The sequence below is a fragment of the Acipenser ruthenus genome, chromosome 25 (assembly GCF_902713425.1).
Source record: "Acipenser ruthenus chromosome 25, fAciRut3.2 maternal haplotype, whole genome shotgun sequence".
NCBI classification, from domain to species: Eukaryota; Metazoa; Chordata; class Actinopteri; order Acipenseriformes; family Acipenseridae; genus Acipenser; species Acipenser ruthenus.
In genome coordinates, this window is record NC_081213.1 from 25,181,639 (window position 1) to 25,208,165 (window position 26,527).

At 37.2% G+C, this 26,527-nt stretch overlaps 3 protein-coding genes across 3 annotated transcripts in view; 2 read left to right on the forward strand and 1 right to left on the reverse strand.

Annotated features, from left to right (window-relative positions):
• The window catches only part of LOC117413933 (peroxisome proliferator-activated receptor gamma-like), a 32,336-nt gene extending 19,583 nt beyond the window's left edge, over positions 1–12,753 (forward strand). The window contains exons 3-7 of the mRNA XM_058999826.1: positions 388–557; positions 2,836–2,974; positions 4,761–4,960; positions 6,388–6,847; positions 9,741–12,753. Of these exons, the coding sequence (XP_058855809.1) occupies positions 388–557; positions 2,836–2,974; positions 4,761–4,960; positions 6,388–6,847; positions 9,741–9,988 (1,217 nt within the window). The 3' untranslated portion in view covers positions 9,989–12,753. The remainder of the gene's footprint in view (positions 1–387; positions 558–2,835; positions 2,975–4,760; positions 4,961–6,387; positions 6,848–9,740) is intronic.
• Positions 12,754–14,467: 1,714 nt separating this feature from the next.
• On the forward strand, positions 14,468–23,429 carry LOC117413687 (tRNA-splicing endonuclease subunit Sen2-like). The gene is made up of 12 exons (XM_034022931.3): positions 14,468–14,491; positions 16,477–16,575; positions 16,680–16,746; positions 16,920–16,959; positions 17,306–17,819; positions 18,195–18,272; positions 18,789–18,839; positions 19,380–19,518; positions 19,995–20,031; positions 20,425–20,536; positions 20,937–21,000; positions 21,238–23,429. Exons 1-12 carry the CDS (start codon positions 14,468–14,470, stop codon positions 21,435–21,437), a joined length of 1,425 nt encoding a protein of 474 aa, XP_033878822.3. The 3' UTR covers positions 21,438–23,429.
• Positions 23,430–23,922: 493 nt separating this feature from the next.
• On the reverse strand, positions 23,923–26,438 carry LOC117971372 (MKRN2 opposite strand protein-like). Its single transcript, XM_034919608.2, has 4 exons — positions 26,101–26,438; positions 25,634–25,683; positions 24,940–25,102; positions 23,923–24,616 (listed from the first exon to the last, which is right to left on the reverse strand). The coding sequence occupies exons 1-4, from the start codon at positions 26,316–26,318 to the stop codon at positions 24,391–24,393; spliced, it is 657 nt and encodes a 218-aa protein (XP_034775499.2). The 5' UTR covers positions 26,319–26,438; the 3' UTR covers positions 23,923–24,390.
• Positions 26,439–26,527: the final 89 nt, after the last annotated feature.

Genomic DNA, 26,527 nt, shown 5'->3' on the forward strand with positions numbered 1-26,527 from the left:
CCATTTTTTCATATATAAACTTCAAGAATTGTCTCAGCCATCATGTTAAGAGTAGTGTGATCAATATCCAATAGTATCTTTGGATCGGGGTGATTAATTGTTGCTTTGAACAATTTTTTGTCAGATCCCTGCCAGAATCAATTAATCTACACGTGACCAAGTAGTTATTTATTTATTTATTTATTTATTTTCTTGAATTTTCTACATTAGCTTTCCACAAAATTAGGGGATAATTAACAGGTCCTATACTGTATTAGTGTATTTATACAACCAGGATATTAGTATTTTTATGCATGAATTGTCTGGCAAAGATGACATTGTTTCTAAGGTTTTGTTAACTACTGTGAGTAAAAGTCACTGTACCTTTTTTCTTATTTTTGTATCCAGGCACAATAAAACTTGAACCACCATCTCCACCTCAGTACTCGGACAAAAGCTTTCCATATACAAAACTGCATGAGGACCCATTGAACTCCACACTGTCCGTAGAGTGCAGAGTCTGTGCGGACAAGGCCTCAGGATTTCACTATGGAGTCCATGCATGTGAAGGGTGCAAGGTATGGCTTCAGTATTGCATAGTCTCATTTAATGCATTGTGTAATCATAATAGTGATAATCAGTATTATTAAAAATAATAAATATGTAGTGAAAAAATATATATAATAATGGTTGAAAATCCATGTGAATGCTAGCGGAATCACGGTTATTGCCATTATTATTCAAATATATTGTCATGCATTCAAACATGCAACTTAACAGTAAACATTAACATCTTCTTCCCTTAGAAATACAGTGAGCGTTCCCACTGTATCCGACCTTTAGGTCCTTCTTCACATGAGATGCGTTGTGAAATAGATCTCTGTGCATTCTGCTAAAATTGCTGAAATACTGTATGGATTGGCCATTTTTAAACAGTTTCATTCCAAGGAGGGGCCTTCCAGTCATTTTTTTATCTAGGCACTGGTGGCTTTTATTAATCAGACTTTTGTACCTTTGGGAAGAATTATTAAGGTAATTCCTATTACTTGTGAAATATTCTACAGAGCCCTCCTGTCTACTTAGTCGAACCCGGCTTATCTTTAGTGTCTAAATCTAGTCATACCGGTATTAAAAAAACATCTGTTAAATATTTATCGTTTACTGCACAGTAGTAACTCGATCAAGAAAAAATCTCTGCATGGATACACATTGTTTTTCTTGTCCTGAAAGGGTCCTTTCTGGACATTTCCATTGGAACATATTTGTAATCTCACTTGTATTGGATAACGAGAAAGTCCCTTATGTTTACCCAATTCGGTGCCTGACGAGTTGATTTCAAAACACTTGGAAAGTGACATGCCAAAAGACTGAGTTTCAAACTTTTCTGGCCTTGTTTATTCATTTTATATTGTGTGCCTTGCATACTCCTCTAGTCATGGGCAGGAATCTCTGACCTCCTGGTTGTCTGAAAACTGTCTGCAAATGAATGCAGTAAAAAAAGGGGATTTTGTAGTTGGATCCTGAAAAAAGTAGTCTTTTTGATGACTGCATTTTTAAACCCTGTTGTACAGTTACCCTGGTTTGCAGTTCACTCTCGCATTAACTAAAAGATCCTTCTTATAAAACCTGGAGCCACAAAATGTATTAGAACTGCTGACCCCATTTTCATTGCAATCCTTAGATGGCAGTTTTCTGTCTGTTCCTGTGAATAACTGTATCACTTCTGGTGGGTTTGCCCAATATGCACCTCCCTGGAACTCACTGTCTAGAGAAATAGGAAACAATGATACACTTCCTCCTTTTAAATCAAAACTACAAACCTATGTGTTTTCTCCAGCTTTTTCTAGATTAATGAGTCCTGGGATGGGGGGAGTGGGGCAATGGGTTAATGTAAACTACTTCACCGAAGAATTTCTGACTGTGTAACAAGTCCAGATTGGCAAATTCTACTGCAAACACTGTAAACCTGTCGGAAATGTGAGCTATGGATTTTAAGCAATTTCATAAAAAAAAGCTTAAATGTGCAGATTATTCTGTTAAGTCTGCATCTGAACTGTCCGTAAGAACAAATACTTAGTTGTATTCCTTCCACTTTGTTTTTTTGTTTTTTTTTAAAGATTGCGAGAAACTTGCCCAGCCCTCATGTTTGACCAAGGTGGAAAATGTATGCGATAAAAAAAAAAAATGCGAATGAGTTCTTCTTTTGGAAACTTGAAACAATGGTAGCCAGTAGCCGATAGTCTGTCACCTTAACCACAAGCGATTGGAGAGTTTCCAGATGACTTTGCAGACATAGGCTTTTGCTGTTTGGGTTTCACAACCAGAATATGAAGTGAGAATAAGTGGTTGGTGGGGTGATAATCCACACCCACATCTCTCCATCTGTAAGATTATCAGTCTCCTCCTCAATATGGATATCATTGCTTCGTAACATGCATGTGGAAGATTTATGAAGTAAACACAGAGGGGGCCCAGATATCAGGAGTGTTTTATATTGTCTACCATATTATGTGTTTTTTTTTGTAAACCCATTGATAATGAGCTTTTCAATTATGCATGCACAGCAAAATGCAGTTAATTGAATACAGATATTGCTCTCTACTTTCTTTTTCTAATATTTACTACAGGTGCTTTATGTGTTATCTGTATTAGTGAGGGATATGTACTGTATGTTACTGACATGTCTTTTTTTTAATAAAATATTTTCTTATACTTGCAGGCAAATTGACTACTCCATAGTAAATGTATGACGTGGGGAATTTGTCCCCTTGTGGAATATCGACGCCATGGTCTTGAGATTTTGTTAATATGGACCGTTTGCTAAAACCTTTTTTTTCTTTCTCTTGTTATTAACAGGGCTTCTTCCGCAGAACAATCAGGTTGAAGTTGGTATATGACAGGTGTGACCTAAACTGTCGCATTCACAAGAAGAGCAGAAACAAATGTCAGTACTGCAGGTTCCAGAAGTGTCTCATGGTGGGCATGTCACACAACGGTAGGCATACAAGTGTCGGCTGAAGGGAGCTTCATGCTCAAGCAAACTACAAAATGTTTTTGCAGACATGCTGCTCAGGCACCTCATGTCCTAGAGAATATAGGTGTGCCCTACTTGCGATTTCCTTTTCACACCTTTGAGTGTCACATATGTAAGTGATAGCATTCTCATAAAAGCTAATGTTGTTTCCTGTGTGGCTGATTACAGAGCAGAATTGGTGTGCCAGTCTCTCAAAAACAGGTGCAGGTCTTAGTTAAAAATATATATATATATATGTTTGTCAGTGCTTGGTAACAGAGCAAAGGTAAAAAGTGGCATTTGTGTAGGGCTGAGTCAGAAGCTGGTTGTTTCTAACTCTTTAAACACTGCAGACCTCTACAGAGGTCTTGAGATGAATAAACGACAGACTTGGAAAAAAATAACTCCAATCAACACAGCAGCTAACTGGTCACCCTCAGCTATGCCCCTATATGACTCAAAAGATGAATTAGTTATAGTAGGCTTACTGTTTTTAAAGTTAGTCCTAAAATATTTAAAGTTTATGTGAATATAAAACAGTATTCAACAAGTTTTTTAAAAAAGCCTCTGAATTAAATATTAGCTTAATTGCTTTCTCCCCCTTCCCCTCCCCCATGTGTTGGAGTACCCTGTCAATTACTAACATGATAAATATGTTTCCCCATCATGTTTCTTACTGTATGTACTGTAGCTTTCAAATGTAACAAATGCTTTAAAGAATCGCATGAATGAGCAAGGCACTCCTTAGTTTTGTCAATGTGACTTATCAGACAGTGATAAATGTGTTTTAATGCCATTCAGATTACACAAAATCTGAAAAAGGAGTGCAAGACGTTTCTTGAGCCACTTTTCTTGTGATAATAATAGTAACAGATTCTCTGTGAAGTAAAGCAAAGCTTTCTTTCAATGTAACTTCTATGAGTCAGTGATCAGGTTCTCTTCCCACGATAAAGCAGAGATTATGTTGAAACTAAAATATTATCTGAGAGTTGCCAGGGACCACACATGTTGCTTTGATTAGAATGAGCTGAAAAAGTTTAATAAAGGTGTGAGTATGTTATTATGTGTGGAGTATGTAATTAGACCATTGGACAATGTGAACGTTCCCAGTGCTAAAAGGAGAATCTAGAGTGATTTTAGGGGAGGGTTTAGTTTTATCCATTGAAGAATGGAAACTGTTTTCATAGACAGTGTAAAGATGACAATGTTTGGACCTTTTTTATATATATAAATAAACAAAACAGAATATACCCATCATCACTAATTGGAATACAACTTTTTAAAGATTCAGGTAGCCTGAATTGATGTGGCATCATTATGTTAACCTTATGTAATAGAATCAAAATCTCAGCTGAAACCTCAAGTGACAAATAGATTCAGGGTTTGCATGTGGTACCTCCCTTAAAGAAATTGAACCCTAGAATGAATAATACAGTTTTGAAAGGCTAATTTGTTTAAAAAGTGACAAACATATTAGAAAAGTGAAACATACAGTACAATGGCAGTGGAAAACACATTTCTCAAAGGCGAAAACTACCAAGTACTTCAGAAATAGAGCATAGGCTATGGCAGCATGTCATTTGCTTTCCCTTATATATTACAATACTAGCAAAAGTGCAATGGAAACAGCGACAGGTAGTTCATTATCTCCATTTGGGTGCTATTTTTTAGCACCACAGCGGTAGCAAAAAAATAAATACTTCCGTTTTCTACTTTCAAATAAATTGAAAATGACATAGAAGTCGAATTGATGTGTGTTTCTCCCTAGCCATACGATTTGGCCGAATGCCCCAGGCTGAAAAGGAGAAGCTTTTGGCAGAGATCTCCAGCGATATTGACCAGATGAATCCCGAGTCTGCTGATCTCCGAGCCCTTGCCAAGCACTTGTATGACTCATATTTCAAGTCCTTTCCTCTCACCAAATCCAAGGCAAGGGCCATCTTGACGGGAAAGGCAGGAGATAAAGCCGTGAGTACCTCTTACGCTGCCTCAGAGTACCTCACGACCCAGTGATATCAAGATCTGGCCTGCAATTCGCTACACATTTTATGAGCTGAGCTTTATAACGGGATTGGATAGTAAATATGGACTGAGATGAGCTAAAGTTCATGTTGTAAATCACTGAAAAGAAAGGTGCATGTGTCTAGTGCATGTGTCTGGTATCACAAAATGTCATGGTTATCAATACTGCCATGCCACACAACCTAGAAACCCTGTCTTCTGATTGGCTGAATGAGATGTTGCTTGTCTTAAGCAAACATTAAGCTGTTTCTTGTTGCGGTTTAGACATTGTGTCTGGACTGTGTGAATAATAGTGTTCCAGTAAGACGGACAGCAAGTTAAACTTCTGCTTGTCGTGGTTGTTTTACTGTATTTTTCCCTAACATACATTATAAAGGAGACACTTCAGATTCAAATATAAACAATGCAATTAACTAAAAAGGCACTCACTTTTGATGTAGAAGCAGAAACATATAATTTCCTGCATTGGTAATACCTTACTTTCTTTTTTTTTTTAAATTTAAAAATAAATTGAGAACAGTTGAATTTAAAGGCCCGGATTCCCCGAAAAAAATTTGTGTCGCATTTCTCAAGCCTCTAAAGTACAGTAATACATATTTTTCTGTAGTCGGGAGTTGATAAGACGTAGCAAACCCTAATGAGACTTCAAGCATTCAGATAAAGTACTTGGAAGATAACCCCTTTGATAAATATAGTTTAGATTTTAAAACACACCATCGTTTGCACATAACCTTGTACTAAACTGCACCTTCGAATTGAAGACACTGATTGGTTGTTGTAGAGGGGTAACCAGTGTCCTCTAAAGAAGATGCTTCATATTATTGTAACGGCTCATTCCATGCAGTTAATGATAACACATGACTAAGTGTATTACTGAGAAGATATTCGGCCAAGGCTGTTGAATATCCTTTATTTAAGCTTGTTTTGACTACTTGGACTAAAGATATGGGGTGGATGAGACTGAACAGCTGTTTGTTTAAGGACTGCTTATAATGCCAAAATAGTTATGAAGGGGGGAAAAAAGCAACAGCATTATTTTTAAATTATGACAAATTTGATTTTTTTTTTTTTTTTTTTTGGTATTATTATTATTAATATTCGTTCCATGGTGTTTTATGTCAAAACTTGTTTTTACCAGTGGAGATTTCTATGGAGTTGATTTGTTCTAGCTCTTTAAACGGGCTAGTCTTACATTTGACTAAAATGGATTCTATTTTCTGCATTGTTTATACAGTCGTACCGCAAATGTAACTTTGTACATGTAATAAAAAAAAATGTTTATAGATAGACAAACAGCTATATTGATAGGCATGGTACAGACAGCTGGAATGTGTTACTTTGTATCCTGATGTGTCTCCAATGTCTTTTCACAGCCTTTTGTGATTCACGATATGAACTCTTTGAAGGCTGGAGAGCATTACATCAGCTTCAAGCAGCCCCCTGTTCCAGAGCAGGGGCAGCAACAGAACAAGGACATGGAGATGCGGCTTTTCCAAAGCTGTCAGTTCCGCTCAGTAGAGGCAGTCCGGGAAATCACGGAGTTCGCCAAGAGCATCCCGGGCTTCGTCAACCTGGATCTCAACGACCAGGTGACTCTCCTCAAGTACGGTGTCCACGAGGTGATCTTCAGCATGCTGGCTTCCCTCATGAACAAGGACGGGGCCCTGGTCTCCTGCGGACAGGGCTTCATGACCCGCGAGTTCCTCAAGAGCCTCCGCAAGCCGTTCTGTGAGCTCATGGAGCCCAAGTTTGATTTCTCTGTGAAGTTCAACGCCTTGGAGCTGGACGACAGCGACCTAGCAGTGTTCATCTCTGTCATCATTCTCAGTGGAGGTGAGAACCGCTTCCCCATGCTGCTTTCTAAGAAGGAAGAAGCTGGGGGAAGCCTTTAAACTTTATCGTAGTGATTAATAATTGGTGGCAAAAACATCGCCAAATACAGTGTTATAAGTTTTCATACTGGGTAAGCTTCATACTGTATAACACCCACAGAAAGTTACAGTGGATCGCTAATAAATTATTATTAATTGGTCATTTAGCAGAGGCTTTTATCCAAAGCGATTTACAGAGACTAGGGGTTGAACTATGCACCAACAACTGCTGCTGCAGAGTCATTGACAATAGGACCTTGGTTTTACATGTCAGCCGAAGGATCCTCTAGGTATCGCTTTTAAATGTCTTTAGAATTAGATTTCTATGAGTATCTGTGGCAGGGTGGAACAGAGCCCTGCATGTTAAGAGGGGGGCAGGGCAAATGTGTTGTGGTGTATTGTATTATTATTTAAAATAAATGTATTGTTTGGTGTTTATTGGGAACTGGAGAATGTATTATGATTTCAAATGTAGTGTTTATGTTTATTTAAATGGGTGGGTGTTTGGAAGGAGGAATGAGCGAATGAAAATCTAAAATGAAAGTAAAAAAAAAGAAAGGAATTGCTACTCGTGCGGGGCAGACCAGCAAGGCATTTGTTTGCGTGTTTGTGTTCAAGATTTGTTTTTGTTTAAATATTTATGCAATACACCACAATACATTTATTTACAAGCAGGGTTTTGCCCTGCCCCCTCTTTACATGCAAGGCTCTGTTCCACCCTGCCACACACATCTACTCTAGAGTTATCTATTCTAGAATTATCTGTTCTAGAAACTGTTGCTGGTACAGTGATAAGATAAGTGATAGTGGTGGTCAGGCAAGATCATACTAAAAACAGGGTTATTACGGTACATATATCAAGTTATAATCCTCTGTCTCCCTGAAAAAATTCACTGACATAGAAAGCAGCTGTAAGCATTCAGAACTGTCATCATTCAGAACTGTAAGCATTCAGAACTGTCATCGTTCAAAACTGTCAGCATTCAGAACTGTCATCATTCAGAACTGTCATCATTCAGAACTGTAAGCATTCAGAACGGTCATCATTCAGAACTGTAAGCATTCAGAACTGTCATCATTCAGAACTGTAAGCATTCAGAAGTGCATATACATGAGTATTTTATAACATAATGTAAATAGTATCAAACTGAATGTTGGGCCCCACGTGGGAAGTAGTTTAAGGCTATTACAATACAGTTGTGTATTTAGAGAACGGTGTACTTTGATCTGGTGAATGAGTTTATCAGTTGTAGGCACTGAGGAAACATGCACAGGTGGTAGTTTGCGTTAGAAACATACGGGGGAACACAATGCATACAATAGAGACCGAAGTTGCCTATGTTAGTTGTTTAGTGTTTATTATATCAGCCTTTATCGTTGTACAAACTATTTTTTCCCATCAATTTCGCTCAGATTATTGCAAAAAATATGAGTAAAGAAATACACCAACCAGGCAAAAGTATAATAATCCTATTGGATTGTTTATTTCTAGCCTGACAAAGTAACCCCACGTCCACAGTGGCGTTAGCAGTCTCATTAGTCACTCTCTTTGCTGAGTGCAATATGAATGAACCATGTATTCACGTTGTATGTTTACAATACTCTTATCACAGCAAATCATCAAGGAGTGCCATCCAGACCAGCCTTGGGTTGTTCTTGTTGTGCTTCAAATATATGTTTGCGTGATTCGCTGCCAGAATATTATCTACAAGAAAACTGCTTCACCCATGATGACATGTGACTTTCCTGTAGCGTGGCTGTGTATAAGAAATGTACAGTAGAAGAGTGGAGGTTTCAAAATCCATCGCTCACCAAGTCTTTGACCCGTGGTGAAGAGGGTCAACAGGCTGGAAGTGTTCCCCCTGTTCCCCATTAGTCCGTCGTGATTGATCACCTCTGGCCCCTGAAGGATTTGTGACTGAACTTCAAAATTGCCCTATATTTTAAGTATTAAAAAAAGAGACTATGATTTATTTTTTCCTTTTTTTTTTAAACTATTTCTATTACAGAGATGAGTATAAGGGGTGTTTAGTAAAAATGTTCAACCCTGCAGTAAATTTGGTATAAAATATAAGCACACAAAGACGTATTTGGGGGCTATTTAAATTGAACCAAACTGAACTGAAATACCATGTTGTTTAAAGGTAAATCATTAAAATAACAAAGGGCTACAGTCCTTTCTGATATTTACCGAAACGTTATTCACTAAGTTACATTTATGGGTGGTGACTGCAGTGTTTTGTTGTGACGTTTTATTTTGTCCTTGAACCAGGTCCACTGTCTGAAAGAAATCAGCCGTTACACGAAGGCCTGTTAAACATTAACATTAAACTTGAAAGGGTATTTCGTGACTGCCACTGAAGGAGTGTGTGTTTGTGTTTGTCTCTCTCTGGCAGCGTTGGGAAATGCAATACCCATTATTGTGATAATCAAGATAATGTTGATCTGATAATTACTGTATTATCTTATCTTGTAAATGATTAATTGTTGTTTATTCTATTATTTCTAGATATCTCAACCTTAATAGAAATGTTTGGACTGTACATTTGCTGCATACCTTTTCAACCAACACATTACGTGCAGTAGCAAATTTAGCAGCAATGTTTGGCACTTCGTGCTTTCATAGTTGATTTTCAGTTTTTTTTCTACTTTTTGAGTAATACTGAAACCTTACCTGAGTTATCTTTTAAATGTTTTCTATATGAGTACAACTGCGTAAAAAATATATATATTTCTAACCACTTTTAAGGAGGCTGAAAAAAAGAAATTGAAACCCTTATAGTTTGCTTCAATGGAAAGCTAAAAGGTCTTTCCACCATTCCTAATTGAATTGTTCTCCCTCGTCTGTCTCTCAGATCGCCCAGGTTTGGTGAATGTAAAGCCCATCGAGGACCTACAGGATAACATGCTGCAAGCACTGGAGCTACAGCTCAAAATGAACCACCCAGATTCCCCCCAGCTCTTTGCCAAACTGCTCCAGAAAATGACAGACCTCCGGCAGATCGTAACAGAACATGTGCAGCTTCTGCAGCTCCTCAAGAAAACAGAACTGGATATGGACATCCACCCGCTTCTGCAGGAAATAATCAAGGACTTGTACTAGAAGACTACATTCCATCTCCTCGCCCACTCTGTAGCCCTTTTCCTTTCTTTTGTTTTGATTTTAATAAATTGCACTATGTCATTATGAGGGAAACATAGTACATGCCTGTGAAATTACTGTGAATACGTAAATAGTTTATATAAATGCTGAATGACCCTTTTTCATTTAAGACATAGGGTGCAGTTAGCTTCAGTTTCTGTCCATGTTTGTATGAGTTTCTGTAACAGCTTATTCGAATGAGTCTTAAAACATGGATAAAAAAATTGAATATCAGAATGAAATGGCAAGGGGTAACCTGCTGGATTTGTTTGGAGCATTTTACAGCATTGGGGAATCACCCAGAATTTATTTTGAATAAGTGCCCCCAGACCTTCCTTGTGCGTGCGTGCGTGCGTGCGTGCGTGTGTGCGTGCGTGCGTGTGCTTCAGTTAATCCCCTTATATTTACAGACTTTATTGGTAAAATGAAATAGTGGTTCCTCAAAAACATTCTTAATCAGAACTTTTCTCTGGACTTTTTAAATATTTTTTTTTTATAATTTTTTTATGTATTTATATTTACAATAAACTTTGTCTTGCAGCTCATAAGCTGTAATTAAGAACAACAATTCCTTCAAATTACTTCCACAGAAAATGATCCAGTCCAATAAAGTATATACATTAATTTAGTAAATAAGAAGATATTTGTGTGGAAGTAGTATTACAATGCTTTCAATCTTATGATTCACAGGACTTGTAATGCCATTTTAAGCACTTACAGTACTATCACAATCCTACTTCTCCCAAAGAATAAAGTGGACTATTACTGTTCAACAAAAGAGAGTTTACTAATGCTCTAAAATGCATGGTACAGTGTAGGTAATAGAGTACTGAACCAAAAAATGTGAATGAAACTAATGAAATGTATTCCAGGAGATAAGCGTTTTGACAAGGTGTCTTCTTAGCATCTAGACAATTGTAGGTCATACTACTAAACAACACAGGGAGAGCTGAAGAGGTGTTTTTGGTCAGGTTACAAGAATATCCCGTTTACACTGGTGCCCATCTGATATCTGTCTGCAAACTCTGCCTGGCAGATTTATATAGAACCCACAGCCAATGATTGCTGCTTATCAGTGATGCCAATAGTGCAGTTGGCTAAACCTCTATTTCTCTTCTTTCAGAAGTCTATAGAGGCCCCCAAAATCCAGTGTAATTGCAGGTGGAGCTTGGAGTCAAGCCTGGCTGCAGGTGTAAGAATTTGAGGGTCACAACCATATTGGGCTGTTTGTTCCTCTGCCTGATTCTAGCTAAGTAAAAAATGAAGTAACTGATGAGATTTATTTGGATTGGCACAGAGTTCTATGAAAAGGGGGATCTGTGATGGTGGTGAAAGCAAAAAATATTCCATGAGCGAGGAAAAGCTTGAGATTCAAAGGAAGTTGGTTTTGGCTTCCCTAGTGACTGGATTATTATTGCTATTTTATCAACACAGAATGCTGTGAATAAAGTCACCAGTCACTCTTTCAACTCATCCTGCAACCCACTCTTCCAAAGTACTGTCAAAGAAGAGGGTCTCACTGGTAAAGGCGTGGCCTTGTGACCGGCAGGGTGAGCCAGCAGGGGGGTCATCGGATTGGTTCTGGCACTCCAGTGGGTTAGGGAGTCAAAACCGGCAGGGACCGTTTCTGCTTACCATGCGGTACAGCGTCCCCTACTGGCCAGGTGCCCAGTGAGCCTCGGGGTTAATGGAATACATGATTTACTTGAGTTCAGACGTTGAAAATGAGACCAGGGTAACCAAGACTGCTCTCCAATGACAGGGTGGAAAGGGAAACAAAGCAAACGATTGGCTCTCGCAGGGAATGTTGAAAGTTGGCAGATGCAGTGCCTGGACATGATCCTGGTGCTTGTGAGGATGATTAAATGGTTTATTTCTGTTGTGTCAGCATATCCTTAGTTTGTTAGTACTAATTCTCTGTTGGATATATCCTGCCAGATTTCAAATAAACTCTGCCAAACAATAAAAAAAGAAGTACACAAAATAACAAGGGGTAATGCTGTACACATCAGTCTGCTTAAGAAATGCTTTACTTAAAAAGGGGCTTACAATGTACCCTTTTTTATAATGTATAATGGATTTTTCTTTAATCATAGTTTTCAGTGAATGTATGCATACTTGGTATTAAATATGCACTTGCCCAATACTGTATTAAGATAACATTTTCTATAGTCTTTTGAAATGCAGCTTCCTGAAAGATGTGCTATTCCTGTTACACAGTCTAATTGTCCAGTTTAAAAAGTTACAAAAAATATATATTTATATGTATTGGTGCTCAGTGTTTACATGGATACCTTTAATATATAAAAAGGGTTGACTGTAACAAAAGCAGTAGAAATATCCTGTAATGGTTATGTCTCATTAAAAGAATCCTTTTCTGTCACATTTACTGGAATTTTGCCAATATTACAATTTAATAAAAAAATGACTTTGGCTTCTTAAAGGGATAGTGTAATCTGAACATAAATGAATGGTCACACAAGATGTTAATTGTTTTTTTCATATGTGTTTGTTAATGTGAATAATATGGCATATGTACCAGTCAAACAACTGGATGGAGGGATCAATTTAGATAACCAAATAAAAGGGCAAATCTAATACTGCAATTGTTGGGACTTTATAAAATCAATTTTTCTGTTGCAGATGTTTATTTGTTATTGATAACTAGAATAAAGAATTATCTCTATTGCCAAATGTTTAATATAAAAATTGTATTTCGAACAAAACTGTGTGGATTTTTTTTTTTTTCTATCACACATTGCTGCCAAATTACTGACCTTGGTTTCATTACTGAGGTTAAAAAGGTTCTGTATTCTTGAGTAATTCGCTCTGTTAATCTGTTTTACTAAGTGACACCAACTATGCTGAATTAGTGGGTGCTTAGCATGATTTGCAATGTGTATGCAATGCTTGGCCCTGCCGCATATTAATCCAACACCCACTTGAACAACTATTAGAGCACAATGTATTTTTTTGTCATGATTCAATGAAAAAGAAGGTTCAGCCTCAATTGTAGCAGTTTCAGAAAGAGTGTCTTCATTTCATTCAGCAGTCAGGACCTTTGCCATGCCCTGAAGTCAACAGCTAGCCTGTATGCTGATTTGCCAGGTCATGCATTGCAGTCAAACGAAAAAATGCACACATTAAAAACTGGTTTTGCTGGAAAAGCCAAACTACATTTTACAATCTTTAAGTACCTGATGACAGGTACATGGAAACTAAAAAGGCACATCCTGTCATATCCACTACCTTTAATAAGGGAATAAACCTAAAGTCTAATCTCTAGTTCCCAGTTCTACAGGCTCTGGACAGGCAGTATTCTTTAATTAAACCAGCCAGGACAGGCTAGTGGTGCAAGAGATGCTAGTATTTTCCACCTGAAGACCAAGGTTCAAATCCGGCATGCTAGTAAAATGGCTTTGGTAGTGGCAATTTACCATCCCACAATTCAACAGTTTGCAGGCAGTGTCTGGTGGCCGGGCTGCCTTGGAGACTGAGTTACTCCCATCCCACACCCTGTAAGAGGGCGGAAGGCTTGACGCTTGCAGGGAGAGGTTACGAAACTCACATCGCCATTGTCTATGCTGTCTTTGATCTTTGGGTAAATCAGGTACTTTTCTGTGTGCCAAAATTCATCACAGCATATACAGTCAAATAATATTTAAACTAGACTGATGCAGAACCCCAACCTGGCCTTTAAGATACCAATAACACCTCAGGTTTATTGTGGTTTCCTATAAAAGTACTGACTAGGTTCAACTGTGCTGAAGACAAGATAAGTAAAAAGTCTATAAGCAAACTTGTCCTCCTCCCACACACCCCAGAAGGATAATTCTCTAGTTAATAAAGTAAGAATGTCACTCTGACTTCACTGTGTTCGGTAGAATGTCCCTTGGCTGTGGAATGTCTTTGGTTTACAATCTTAACACATGAGAAACTTACAAAGTGTACAAATGCATGCCACAGTGCTTCAGGGAAAAACTGCCGAGAAGCAACACGCGGTTTACAGGACAGGACAGATGTTTACAGAATGATCAGAATTAGTGAAATCTTGCGAAATAAAAAAATAAATAAATAAAAAGTTCAGGAAAGTCTATCACCCACAGCTGGGTTAGCACATGCTTTGGCTCAGCCTGGAGTTTTGGACAGAGAGACAGGACTCAGTGATGACTAAGGAGAGCTGCAATAAGAACTGTAATAAACCCTGTGCCGAGAAAAGACCAATTGTGCTTCTGCTTATAATGGCTTACAAGTGCCCATGTAATAAGACTTTTTAAATTATTATTTTAGGGTAAAAATGGTTTTGTTTTACTGCTTTAAAATGTTATCCACTAACTTTAGATAAATACTTTGTATGAAGTTATTTTTTAACAGTGTATACTAACTGGTACGATACAAGGTTAACAAAAGGAAGTCTGTTGCTGTTTTATTTCCTAGGCGATGTCATTAAACACTGTCTTTGCGGTAACAGTAATTTCTTTAAACTACCATAGTGCCAGATATCATGTTCAATATGCTTGATATATGCGTAATATAACATGTTTCTTTGAAAACTGCACATTGTAGACCTGTAAAGCAAATGGATGTGCATGAACTGGAAGATACGACTTTTTTTTAGCTACGACCACTGTAATTATGGTATTTCAACGAGCTTCTGCAATGAGTGGGATATACATAGATTAATGTAATGTTGGTGTTGATGTGATAGCTCAAGAAAGATTTTAAAACCACTGTTGACCAAATTTAGACGCACCATCTAATATGTATTATGTGATTGACATGCTGACTCAATGGAACAGACCAGTGCAGTGGCAGTCAACACCCTCTACCCACAGAAAGCAAACCACTGTTCATACATCAAGCACTGGCTGAGACTCAGTCAATAAACTATTATCTCAGTTACTGTTTCCTACGTTCAGTGGCCCAGAACCTTTCAAACTTTAATCTGGTATAGTCACAATTTCTCATTTAAAAACGACTGCAAGTAGTTTTTATTCATCCATACATACAACATGTATGTGACTAGGAACCAGGGGCCAGTTTCACAAAACACTGCTAGCACTTCGGCTAGCAAGCTATCTTAGAGTGAATTGAATTTAGCAGACAGCTACCCAGAATTGCTAGCCCCAGGATGTAATTGCAGGAAGTGGGTCAGGTGGTTTTTCATCAGTACATTAGACTATTTTGCTGTCCTGAACCCGGGAAATCCGAATTGACATCAAATCCTGAAACTAATTTAGCAAAACCTCTGAACAGAGCCTTTGGGATGCTATAATAACTCAAGGGCTCCATCTGCTGAGAAAACACGTGTAATGCGACCGTAGAACTAATGAAAGAATGCTGTCAAAAACAAAACCCTGCTGCGTTACACGATGATGGTCGTCATTTTTTATTATTTAAACATCAGCTTTATCTGCTACTTCATGCCTCAAATAAGTAGCAAGCAAGTGGTCTTTCAACTCTAACCAATACAATATATGGAAGTAGTCTGTTTACTTGCAGAATGTACATTTTCAAATGCATGAAATGCAGATCAAAACTTGCCGTTTATTCTGATGTGTTATAATCGTCAAACAATTATAATATATCATATTTTAAAATACATACAATAATTAAAATAAGACAGCTATAGATTGGGAACCAATGTTGAAAAGTTTGTTTCTGAACGGAGGTACTTTCTTGTAGCAACAACATACCCACGTGTGTTTTTGGTTGCTGGGCGTACCGGTAATTTTTTTAAAAATAACTTTTTGTCAAATTGTCATTCGATTTTAATTTGTAAAATAAAATAAATCTGTCGTTTTATAAAACATGATTTATTTGTACTGGTTAATACTGTACTCAATACGTGCAGGCAACATACCGAGTCCCAAACATACAGTTAGTTACACTGAATTTTGGATAACAAATTATAGTATTTAATAACTACGATATAGACGCACGTTACGATTTCAAGTTGTTATTTTAAACTTGTAGCATGTCAACGTCATAGTTTCTACACAGGATAACAGTTGTATTGCTGCTATTTATAAAACAAAAATGTACAAAGTACTTGTTTGTAAAATCCCTACAAACTACGGCTGTACTGTTACTTTATTTGGAGGGGGGGGGGGGGGAGAGAGAGGTATTTGTGATGTAACGTTACATAAATAAAATAATTGGTATAGCTGCAAACTGCTAGTGAGGCAAAAATAATAAATGAAACATCGGTTTAATTAAAATGAATGAAAGTTACTTAAGTCCTTTAAGAATGTGCATTCTGTCCTTTTCTATTTCTTTTAAAATATTTACAAAATGGGGTATTCAAATTTATATGGACGGGATCTATAATTATATAAAATTAAAAATAAAAACTTCTGTTGCATTTAGTTAAAATATAGTATTCATAAATTCTTCTTTTTGTCTGCATAGGGCTACAAATGCTGGTATGCAGTCTGGGGTAATGATAGGAAGCGGGCCTAACCGAGCTCAGGGTTTACAGAGCTGAGATTATAAACCAGCATGTCATTGTGAGAGATCCAGAAGAAATAGAGGCCTTGTATGGAAGGGTATTTATTGTATTTATTAACAGATGTTCTATAACTTAAAACTCATATCTTGTTCAAATCTGTTTTAAATACAGTATATTCTTTCAAATTTTATATTTTTAAAGGGCTATTTTGGGAAAGGTATATTGTCAAGAAGCAGACCTGAATATAGAATTTCAAACAAATGGAGCGGTAGGTATTTTGTACTGTGTTTTCTGGTATTAAGTTTATTATTAGACATGGACAGATTAAGTTCTGCTGATAGAGGTGAATTAAACGTTTTGTTTGTCTGTTGTTTAAGAAACCGTTTTCAACAATAACCAGATTTTACATTTTTCCATGTGTCTTTATTTATTTTGTTACAGATGCCAATTTCATGAGCATGCCTGTAATTTCTTCTGCCAAGTAAGTGTTTTCATCTATGACAGTACAAGGTCCATATTCACAAAGAATTTCCTGACATTTTTTTTTTTCTAATAAGAAAAGAAAACTTTCTTCAGCTTTTCTGTTACATTGTTCAAATAAACATATGCCCCTTGGTTGCTTCTTGCAGGTTTGTAACATTTTTCATACAACCATAAAATGGTTCAAATTTAGCATGTGGTAACAAACTTTGCTTTGTATTTCCAAGTAATTTTGGTGGGACGACAAATAACCTACTAATAACAATCTATAACTTGTGAGAGGGAACTATGTGATATGTTATACCCCTTTTGAATATTTGCGCTAATTTGTCATTTGTTTTATTTAGGTACCAGCTGCATTTGGACTGGGCTAGAGGAGTTCTGCAAGGGCAGGGGCTAGATGAAGACTCAATAGAAAAGACCCTTAAAAAATACACAGACCCGGTGGAGCTGGAGTGTGCAGGCAGCACCTCCAAAAATGAGCAAATGGATTGCTGTGCTGCAGCAGACAGAGGGCAGGCAGAGGGATCCACTCACCATAGTGATGGAGATCTGGAACCTTCAGATTCTGAACTCCAGTCAGGGAGTCCAGAGAGGAAGAAGCCTCGGAGACAGGGGGATCTGCAGTACGATCCTCTGGCTGACATTTATCCAGAGGAGCCCGCAGTGCTTGACAAAGAGGCCCTATCTACTGTGAAGTGTCATAAGCATGACGACCTGATTATGCACTGTGGGTGCAGGTTGAAGGACAGCATCATAGACGACATGCTCAGCAATGCGACGGCACCTCCAACACCATCCTTCACCCCTGGCCATGAGTACGTGCTGGTGCAGGAGGATGAGGAGAATCCTTGTGACAGTGTAAATATCAACACGCTGCAGCTCCATTTTCAATCCAGAATCACTGTGTTATCAGGACCTACCATATTGTACATTTAACTGTAGAATTGCATTTCAAATATGTGAATATTCTGAATTCATGTTTTTTTAAAAAAGCTTTACAGCACAATACAAACATAATTAAGAGGTAAGAAAAAGATTGGTTAGCACTCCTTGAAGGAATTACGTTTGGGACCTGTGATGGTAAGACCATAAAGAAGATGAGGGTGTAAGGATGTATTTTATTTCTTTGTCAAACAGTACAAATCAATCCATTGCCGTTATTCTTCAAAACTCAAATGCAGTGCTACCTTTTAAAATGATCACCTGGTAAACATAAGGCTTTGTTTGTTTCAGTCGGAGAAAACGCCAAGATTAGTCTGCAGAATCAACCCATTTCGAATTATTGAATACCTCCAGCTTACTTTAGAAGAGGTAAGGGGAGTTGTCTGTCCCACATGCAAATGATTAGGTGGTAGTCTAGTAGCCAAATCACTATTGTTTAGGTATTTCTACTAAAGTATTTTATATAGGTTGTGTCTTGTAGAAATCACAAATTCAAAAGAAGCAGGCCAATTGATGGGCTCTTCAGATACAAAGATGAAGCCCACAGAGAGGATATATTGTATGTACAGTATTTGGTTGAAAAAATATGACTGATACTGTAGATTCCAATGCAGTAACAATAAAGCAGGTACATACATACTACACTTCGATATTACATCATTATCAGTAAATGAAAACATGGTTTAAACTAATAGAAAACTATTTTAACTATTGTATATGATTCTAATAATTGCTTTTAGCATTCTTTGAAACTTGAAATACTGTTTGGAATATAAGGGGTGCTTGTGTGGGTCAGTGTTGAGTTGTGTTAGGAACATGAATGCTGTAAATACCTGCTTATTTGGCAACTGTGTCTTTGCTACCAATTGTTACTTTATTTTTCAGGCCTTTTTCTTGACGTACGCCTTGGGATGCTTGTCCATTTATTACAATGAGGTGAGACGCTTTTATGTTGGCTGATGACATTTCTAAATCCAACAGGGATTTAATGAATACTCTATTTGTGTATTTTCCAGCAGATTGATTTGGAACAGATATTAAACATAATTTGAACAACAACATTCAAAGTCCTTTATCAGAGATTAGGGACCAATCGGGTTAAATAAGGTTAATAGCTTCATTTTCAGATACCTAACCTTGTGTAGTAAAAGCTTACATTGAGTAAGAAGGGTTTATCTGACACGGTTATGTATCTGATATATGGCTACCAGGCAATCTTGTGGCTCCAAAATTGGTTCCAAGGTAACTGAATCACTAGGCAGGCATAAGCGATAGTGACTGTTTTGTATTTTGTGTTTGTTGAATTTGAAAATCAGACTCTACAGTTTGCGTTTCACTCAGTAGTGTGTTTCTGTATAGTTATTGCATGGGTTCTATTTTAAGAATTGAATCTTCAGGTGTTGCCTTTGATGTACACTGTACTTGTGCTCCTGTGTTGCGTTCATGTGTCAGCTAACATTCTTTCTTCAACATTAGGAGCCTTTGTCCATTGTTAAGCTCTGGCAAGCTTTCAGTGTAATTCAGCCTAGTTTTAAAACAATCTACATGGCCTACCACCACTTCAGGAGCAAAGGATGGGTGCCAAAAGTGGGAATGAAATATGGAACAGACCTCTGTAAGTAAACCTGCATAGAAACCAGGATAACCCAATAGAAGACAGTTTCTGCGTTACTTTATGTTTGAATGATTAACAGTAGTGATGGATCTAACTACTTATTATTTTAAAGAAATGATTGTCTGTAAGCAGTGTGTGAGATGACACACCCCTGAACATTTTCAGATATTTTTCCTGGAGATTTAAATAACAAAACGCTCAGTTGCTGTTGAATAATTGACTCCTGTTTATCAATGCTTTCCTCCACTTAAGTATCTCCTGGTAACTGACTCCCGGTGACCTACTTTAAACAAGAACAAAGGTTGTTGATTTCTTATGTGCAGCTTGAATTACTAACTTCTACATTCCTAGATCACAAACAATCCTGTCCTTGCATGCTGCTGCTTGCAGGGAGTCCATTTCTTAGTTTTGGTAGCTGCACAATAACAAACATGACTAATGATTATTTCATTGTACCAATTTATTTTTTCGGACAGTGCTGTATCGAAAAGGACCTCCATTTTACCATGCAAGGTTTGTTTCTCTGAAATACACTATTAACCTGATTTGTGGGGGAATGCATTATCTATCCTATCTATGTGCAGGTAGCAGCCATTCAATTCTCCTGGCACTTCTTACTTAGTTTAACATGCAACTAAATGCACAATTAATTTTTTTTAATAACAAAGTTTTTGGTCAACTGGACATGCAAACCAGGATATTTTTAGTTGGTAGTACTGTACATAAGCAGAAAATATGCACTATCCCAGAAATTGTTTGTTTAGTCCAGTTTGTAGTAAACTGTATGATTTGGTTAATAGATTGGGTTGCACCGTCCTGCCTTCCTGTCAATAAGAAAATACAAATGGAATCTGCGCACAGCGTGCTCTTCGAAGGTCTGACGCCCAGGTTGTGTTGTTCCTCTAGCTATTCAGTCGTGGTGGAGATGGTTGACGATACTTTCCAAGGAAAACCCCTCAGACCGTTCAGCTGGAGGTCCCTTGCTGCTCTCAATAGAATCACAGTTAACGTTTCCAAGGTAACATAACATGCAATAGTACTGTGGTTTGCAATTTGTTAAAATGACTACGCCAGTATGGAAAATGAAACTCTGGAATATGTATGTCAAGAGAAAATTGCTATTTTTAATTTTACAGCCGAAGAAAACTAGTTGCTTTGTGTTTAGGCTCGGGGTCACTTTCTGTTTTTTGTCTGTCCAGATTTATGTACTCTTGTACCATTTAGTTAGGAGCAGGTCAGTTATTGTTGAGAGCAGTTTTATACTGTTGGGATAGTTTGATTCCTTTTCATTCCTTTCAGCCTTTGCCTGTTTTTGTATTCCTCTAAAGGCCAATTGTGTGCAATATTTCTTTCTTTAAATAGGATATTGGTTCTGTTCTGTTTTACTTTCAGGAGCTGATGTTTTGTTATGTGGTTAGACCATCAGATATGACAGAGGAGGAAATGTCTTCCCCAGAATGTATGAACAGGATCAAAGTTCAGGTGTGATGATTTTTTTTATTGTACTAATAAAGGCGAATGGTGCAATCCCAAAAGGTTCCATTGCCAAATATTTATTTTCAAAGAGAGTAGTGTATCACTCAGTAATATGCATACTGTATGTCTGCCCAAAACCAAAGTGTCTCATTGTGTTATTATGTTATATCTGAGGTATGTAAACCTTACAATGCATCTAGAGGTTTTTTTTTTTTTTTTGATTGGTTGAATTTTGTGTTTCAGGAGCTTATTGTGAGTCGCTGGATATCTTCACGAGAACGTACAGAACAAGAGATGTAAAACATTGCAGAGTGATGGTGGTGGTGATGGTGGTGGTGGTTGTTGAATTAGGGTTACAGAACACCCTGCAAAGTTTACTAGAAGTACATTATGTTACCTTTGCTGTGTCCCTTGTTGTCTGTATCGCAAGGTTATATTATTGAACTTACTGCCAACTCTTTAGAAACTTTTATCAACTGGGCAAAACATTATCAACATTTACTCGGGAGCGTTCGACAGGAGAAAACAAAAATCTTCCAGGGGACGCAGTGTATCCAAATCACACTCCCTCCTGCAGTAAAGATGGTTTTCTGTTCCCACAATACGCCACTCATTCCAAATGCAATGACTTAGTTGATTTACCTGTGATGAGTAAATACGCAATTATCAAAACTATCCATAATATGTTGGAAAAATGGGATACAGCAAAGATAATGTGTGTTGTACACACTGCAAGGGGTTTTGTGATACTGGAACTTGCTGTTGAAGTATTATTAGATATTAGATTAGTATTATTATCCCTATTAGAGGACAGTACACACTACCGAGCTGAGTGTTTACCAGCTTGCAAGTTGAACATGATTTAGAAGAAAATGCACACTCGGCACGCAAAATACTTCTTGTGGAAAAGAAAAGAAAATTTAAAATGTTTAAAGTTTCAGGTGTCTGAGTTTGCATCATTTTGGTTTCTAATAAATACTTCAAAGCTTATTTTGATTCATTAGCAAAATAATTGTTATCTGCTTGTAAAGTGTACTTTATAATACAGTATTAATAAAATAAAAAAAGATTGACTAGCAGAAACTGTGACATGTATTAAAATTAAGTACGGTGATACTTTTCCTACTTTTCTTTATTTGTGAAAAGCCTGCCCTGGACAAGTTGACATCGTATATCTTAATGTATATTTAATTCTTAATCCGCTAATCCTAATGGACCGTTTGATTGAAATCAAGTTTTATCGGTTTTAATTTACTCGGCGGAAACTTGTGACAGCTGATATGTCATTGGATGATCAAGAACACTTCACCTGCTGCGACAAGGACACGGGACTCTTGTTGGGCTGTTCATGGTCACAAAGGAAACGTGAGCAATCTATAAAACACAAGTGTCATTGTGACTGACAAAAGAATCCTCGCAGTAACTCTATAGCTTCATATCCGTCCCACGTGAACTAACCTGGAGACGGGCAAATTACCGGCCTGCAAGAAAACCACAATGTGAATTGAAAGATAATTGCTTTACATTAGATACTGTTGCTAGTATATGGATTGTTGAACTCTAATTGAAACTAATTGGAAATGATTTGAAGAAACCAAAAATAAGGTCCAATTAATATACAAACAAGCCATTGTTCACACACTGATAGATGCATTCCAAGTAATACACATATTAAGCAACAAGACTTTCACTGCCTAGAATTTTTGAAACACACAATGAAGAATGATACGTGGTTTGTAACTACAGTTTCTCTTTTTTGTGATCGGAGATGATGGAATAATAAAGCAAAAATGATCTTGTGTGCCTGTGTAAACATTGAAACTCCCTTGCTATGTTTACGGCTTGCCAAAGCAAACTTCAAGACATGCACAGCTGCTACAGCCCACTGTTGTCATTTAATTAATTGTGTGGCATCGTAGTACAACAGTTTGAAATGGAACCTTTCATGAGAGGAGCACCCCTTTAAATTACAGCTATGGCCAAAAGCTTTGCATCACCCTATAGAATTACCTCATAAAGTCGAATGAAACCTGCTGACTGATGTTACGTTAGTTCAGAATTAGGAGGCTTAGAAGCTGAGAACAAAACTTCTATCCAAACAGGGTTTTTCTGCTACGATGTTACAGGAAACTTCTACTGTATATTGGTGATATAGCTTGTAACGTGACCTACTGAAATAAGAGTATGAAACACAATCTGTAAGGAAACTCCCATTTGTTATTAAAAAAATGTTAATTGTTTTATTAAGGGTATGTTAACCTGTTTCCAGATTTGAAAGGCAACTTTTTTTTTTTTTAATTCAATATGAAAAACTAATGTATTTACAGATTGCACAGTGTTAACATTAAGGTTCATTTTGTAAAAAATTTAATTCAATGCTGGACTTTTCAGTATTCTTCTAAATTGACAAACCAAATTCTTTGACCATTGCACAATTGTTTCTCTATTCTTTTTAAATGTTTTTTCTATGCTTCCTTACTTAAATTAGCATCTTCTTTTGTGAATGTGAAACTCTACCATGAGAGTGTCAAAAGTTGCAATGAGCAGCAATTCACTCTTATTGTGACAAACGTATTACTGATAATGGATATCAGGTCTGGTTACAGCAGCCCAGTGTTGACTGTATGTGAAGATGTGTGTGGTTTTAGAGATGGGACAATGGACCTGTCAATCTTAATCAATCAATTAGCCGTAATGAACTAGGATACAGGGCATAATCCCATACCTCTCATACATAGAGATCTCTTACTCACCACCGCCCATACACTGAATTGTCACACCACATTGTTAAAACTAAGCACATCCCCTAATGAAATCAATTGTACCATCTCTTGAAACCCCAGATCAGATTCAAAACCCTAATTCAAGTTGACTCTGTGAGACTCCATGCTCATTCAGCTCTCCTTAGATAAATACAACATCATTCAATTCTTTCAAAAGCATTACATCGTTTATGCAATCACAAGAAGGTTCTGAACACAGTGCAGCAGTCACAAGCAGGTCAGGTAAACCTGGTTAATTTGTAGTTTCATTTAAACACAAGACCTACATGTACATAAACACTTTTGATATAACTAGTACAATGTCACCTAGCCTAGGTCCACTGTTATAATAGTTCAGAGAATATTACAATAAATGTTAACAGCAAGAAATATTTTTTGTAACTGCTGCTTTTAGATTAACTCTAACATAAAATCATACAATACACTAATATACAGTACTGTACATTAATGTGCCCAGCTGACACGCACTGTGGTCTCAGCAAACATTGCACAGTTACACCAGAACAACGCATTATACACATGCTTTCAGTTTTCAGCTTCTTGTGACTGACCAGCAGTGATTTCAATGCATTCCTACCCAGGGGAATATCCGCTGTTTAGATCGACCTGCAATTCAAACATAGCTGTCTTCTTCTCGCTGGGAGCTGTCCACAATATAGAAAGACTTGTGGGAAATCTCCTGATAGAGTGTGATGTATCTGGAAGCCCTCCTCGTTCGCGGAAGAACAAACTTCTCTGTGAAGTCACTTTTCGTTAGCTGCCGCTTTCCCTGCGTGGCGAGCAAACAGTTTATAAATGTCAGGGCGTAGGTGTAGCAGTTGTGTTCGTGTTCTTCATATCTGTAAAACACAAAACATACAGTATAATGGACTTTAGTTACTAATGAGTCAGTGTTGTATGAAGTGTTTCAAAATGTGGATAGATCGGTTGCAATCCTTCTACTGTTACCAAAGACAGCACCACCAATTGCTTTTTTTATTTGGCTTGCAAAGTTATCCAGGAGATTGTAGATGACAGATGTATACTGCTGATGAAAATGATTGCATGAAAAGGCTAAACTTGAAATTGAATATAATAAACAAACGCCAACAAGGATATTTTAGTATAAAATAAAAAGCGAAAAGGGATCGTGGACTTGAAAATGTGCTCTGGTCTTTCTAACCTTTGAGGATCCCACATGTCAGTCGATGAGAACTGCTCCAGGTAGCAATCCCACTGGTTTATCAGACTGTACATATCAGGCTGTACCAGGGGGATGCTGACAGACTGCTCCCAGCCATGCTCATCTCTGCAGACTCCAGCCTCATTATAATTATACACCACACCTGGAAGAAACCCCCACACACACAGTGGTACAGTGAAGGAATGTATATTTCAAGCCAGTGCAGACAGTGTTATTTCATTTGCTAGACAAAAAATATTACTTGATATTTAACAAGACTGATGTAAAAGTTGATGAATGTAGTCCATGTAGAGACTATAGGGTAAAACGTATAAGAAACAGCTGTGCTTGGATAAAAAAAAAAGGAATTTGTGGCACAACTATGCATTAGCAAATTATTCATATTATTATTTTTGTATTAACCAGTTAGGTACCAAATCCATTTGTCTTTAAAAAATCTGAATACAATCTGTATTTATGCAATTCCATAGATACATTACATTTATACCTAACTTCTGCGGTTAATAAATGTGGGGCTACCATAACAATATATTTACTAAGAGAACATTTAAATAACAGGTAGAGGACAGTGGCGCTTAATGGGTTAAACTTTTTTTATTAAACCAGATGTCAATAATTATACTAATTTCATCTGTCTCCTGTTTAATAGAATTTAAGAATAAAATGCATTTACCTTTAGTACATGTGATTCCCACATGAAGATCTGAACTTCCATCATACTCTCTTTGAAAAAATATATTATTATTATTATTATTATTATTATTATTATTATTATTATTATTATTATTATTATATAAAAAACGTATCTTGTCAGCACAACACAAACAGAATAGATATTTTTTATCTACACAGATGTATTGTTGCTAGCTATTATGAAAAACATACCATAGTTAAATGAATGAATAATGTTTCATTCCTGAGAGATATATCGTATCACATGTGGCGCTGTTGTAAACTTCTCGGACGAAGACACGCCTAGATTTAATGTTTGTGAAGTTCAAAGTAAAAACAGCCTGTGTTCAAACTGTAACAAAGTCTAAAGAGTCGGAAGAAAGGCTGGCTGCTGCAAAGTCAGGGTTTAGCAAATAATAATAATAATAATAATAATAATAATAATAATAATTTTAAATAAAAACCTACCTGAGAAATGTTCCTTTGGTAGGCTTTACCAGAAATGAACTTGTTACCTTGTGTCCGTTGATAAAAGGATTAGGAATGCTGACAGGTGCTTCTTCTAGCCTCCGAGTCCTGGAGCTTAAACTCTCCCGACAAACAGGACAATATTCTGGGACAAAAAAACAGTAAATGTCCTTTCCACAATGACGGAATTTGATCACGCCGGCTTTGTCCATGTCCATTTGGGCTCCTGGGCGCTTTACTGGAACTGGCGATACAAACGTAACGTAACAAGTGGCTTGTTGTGGCTCCGAGAAAGTAATGTATCCTTAGTGACGTCATTCAGGAGGACATAGAATCAACCACACACACAGCCCGGGATTAAATATGATATGCCGTCTCCAGCATAGCGGGCTGAAATCATTCATTATTTTTAGTTTTGTTTGACAAA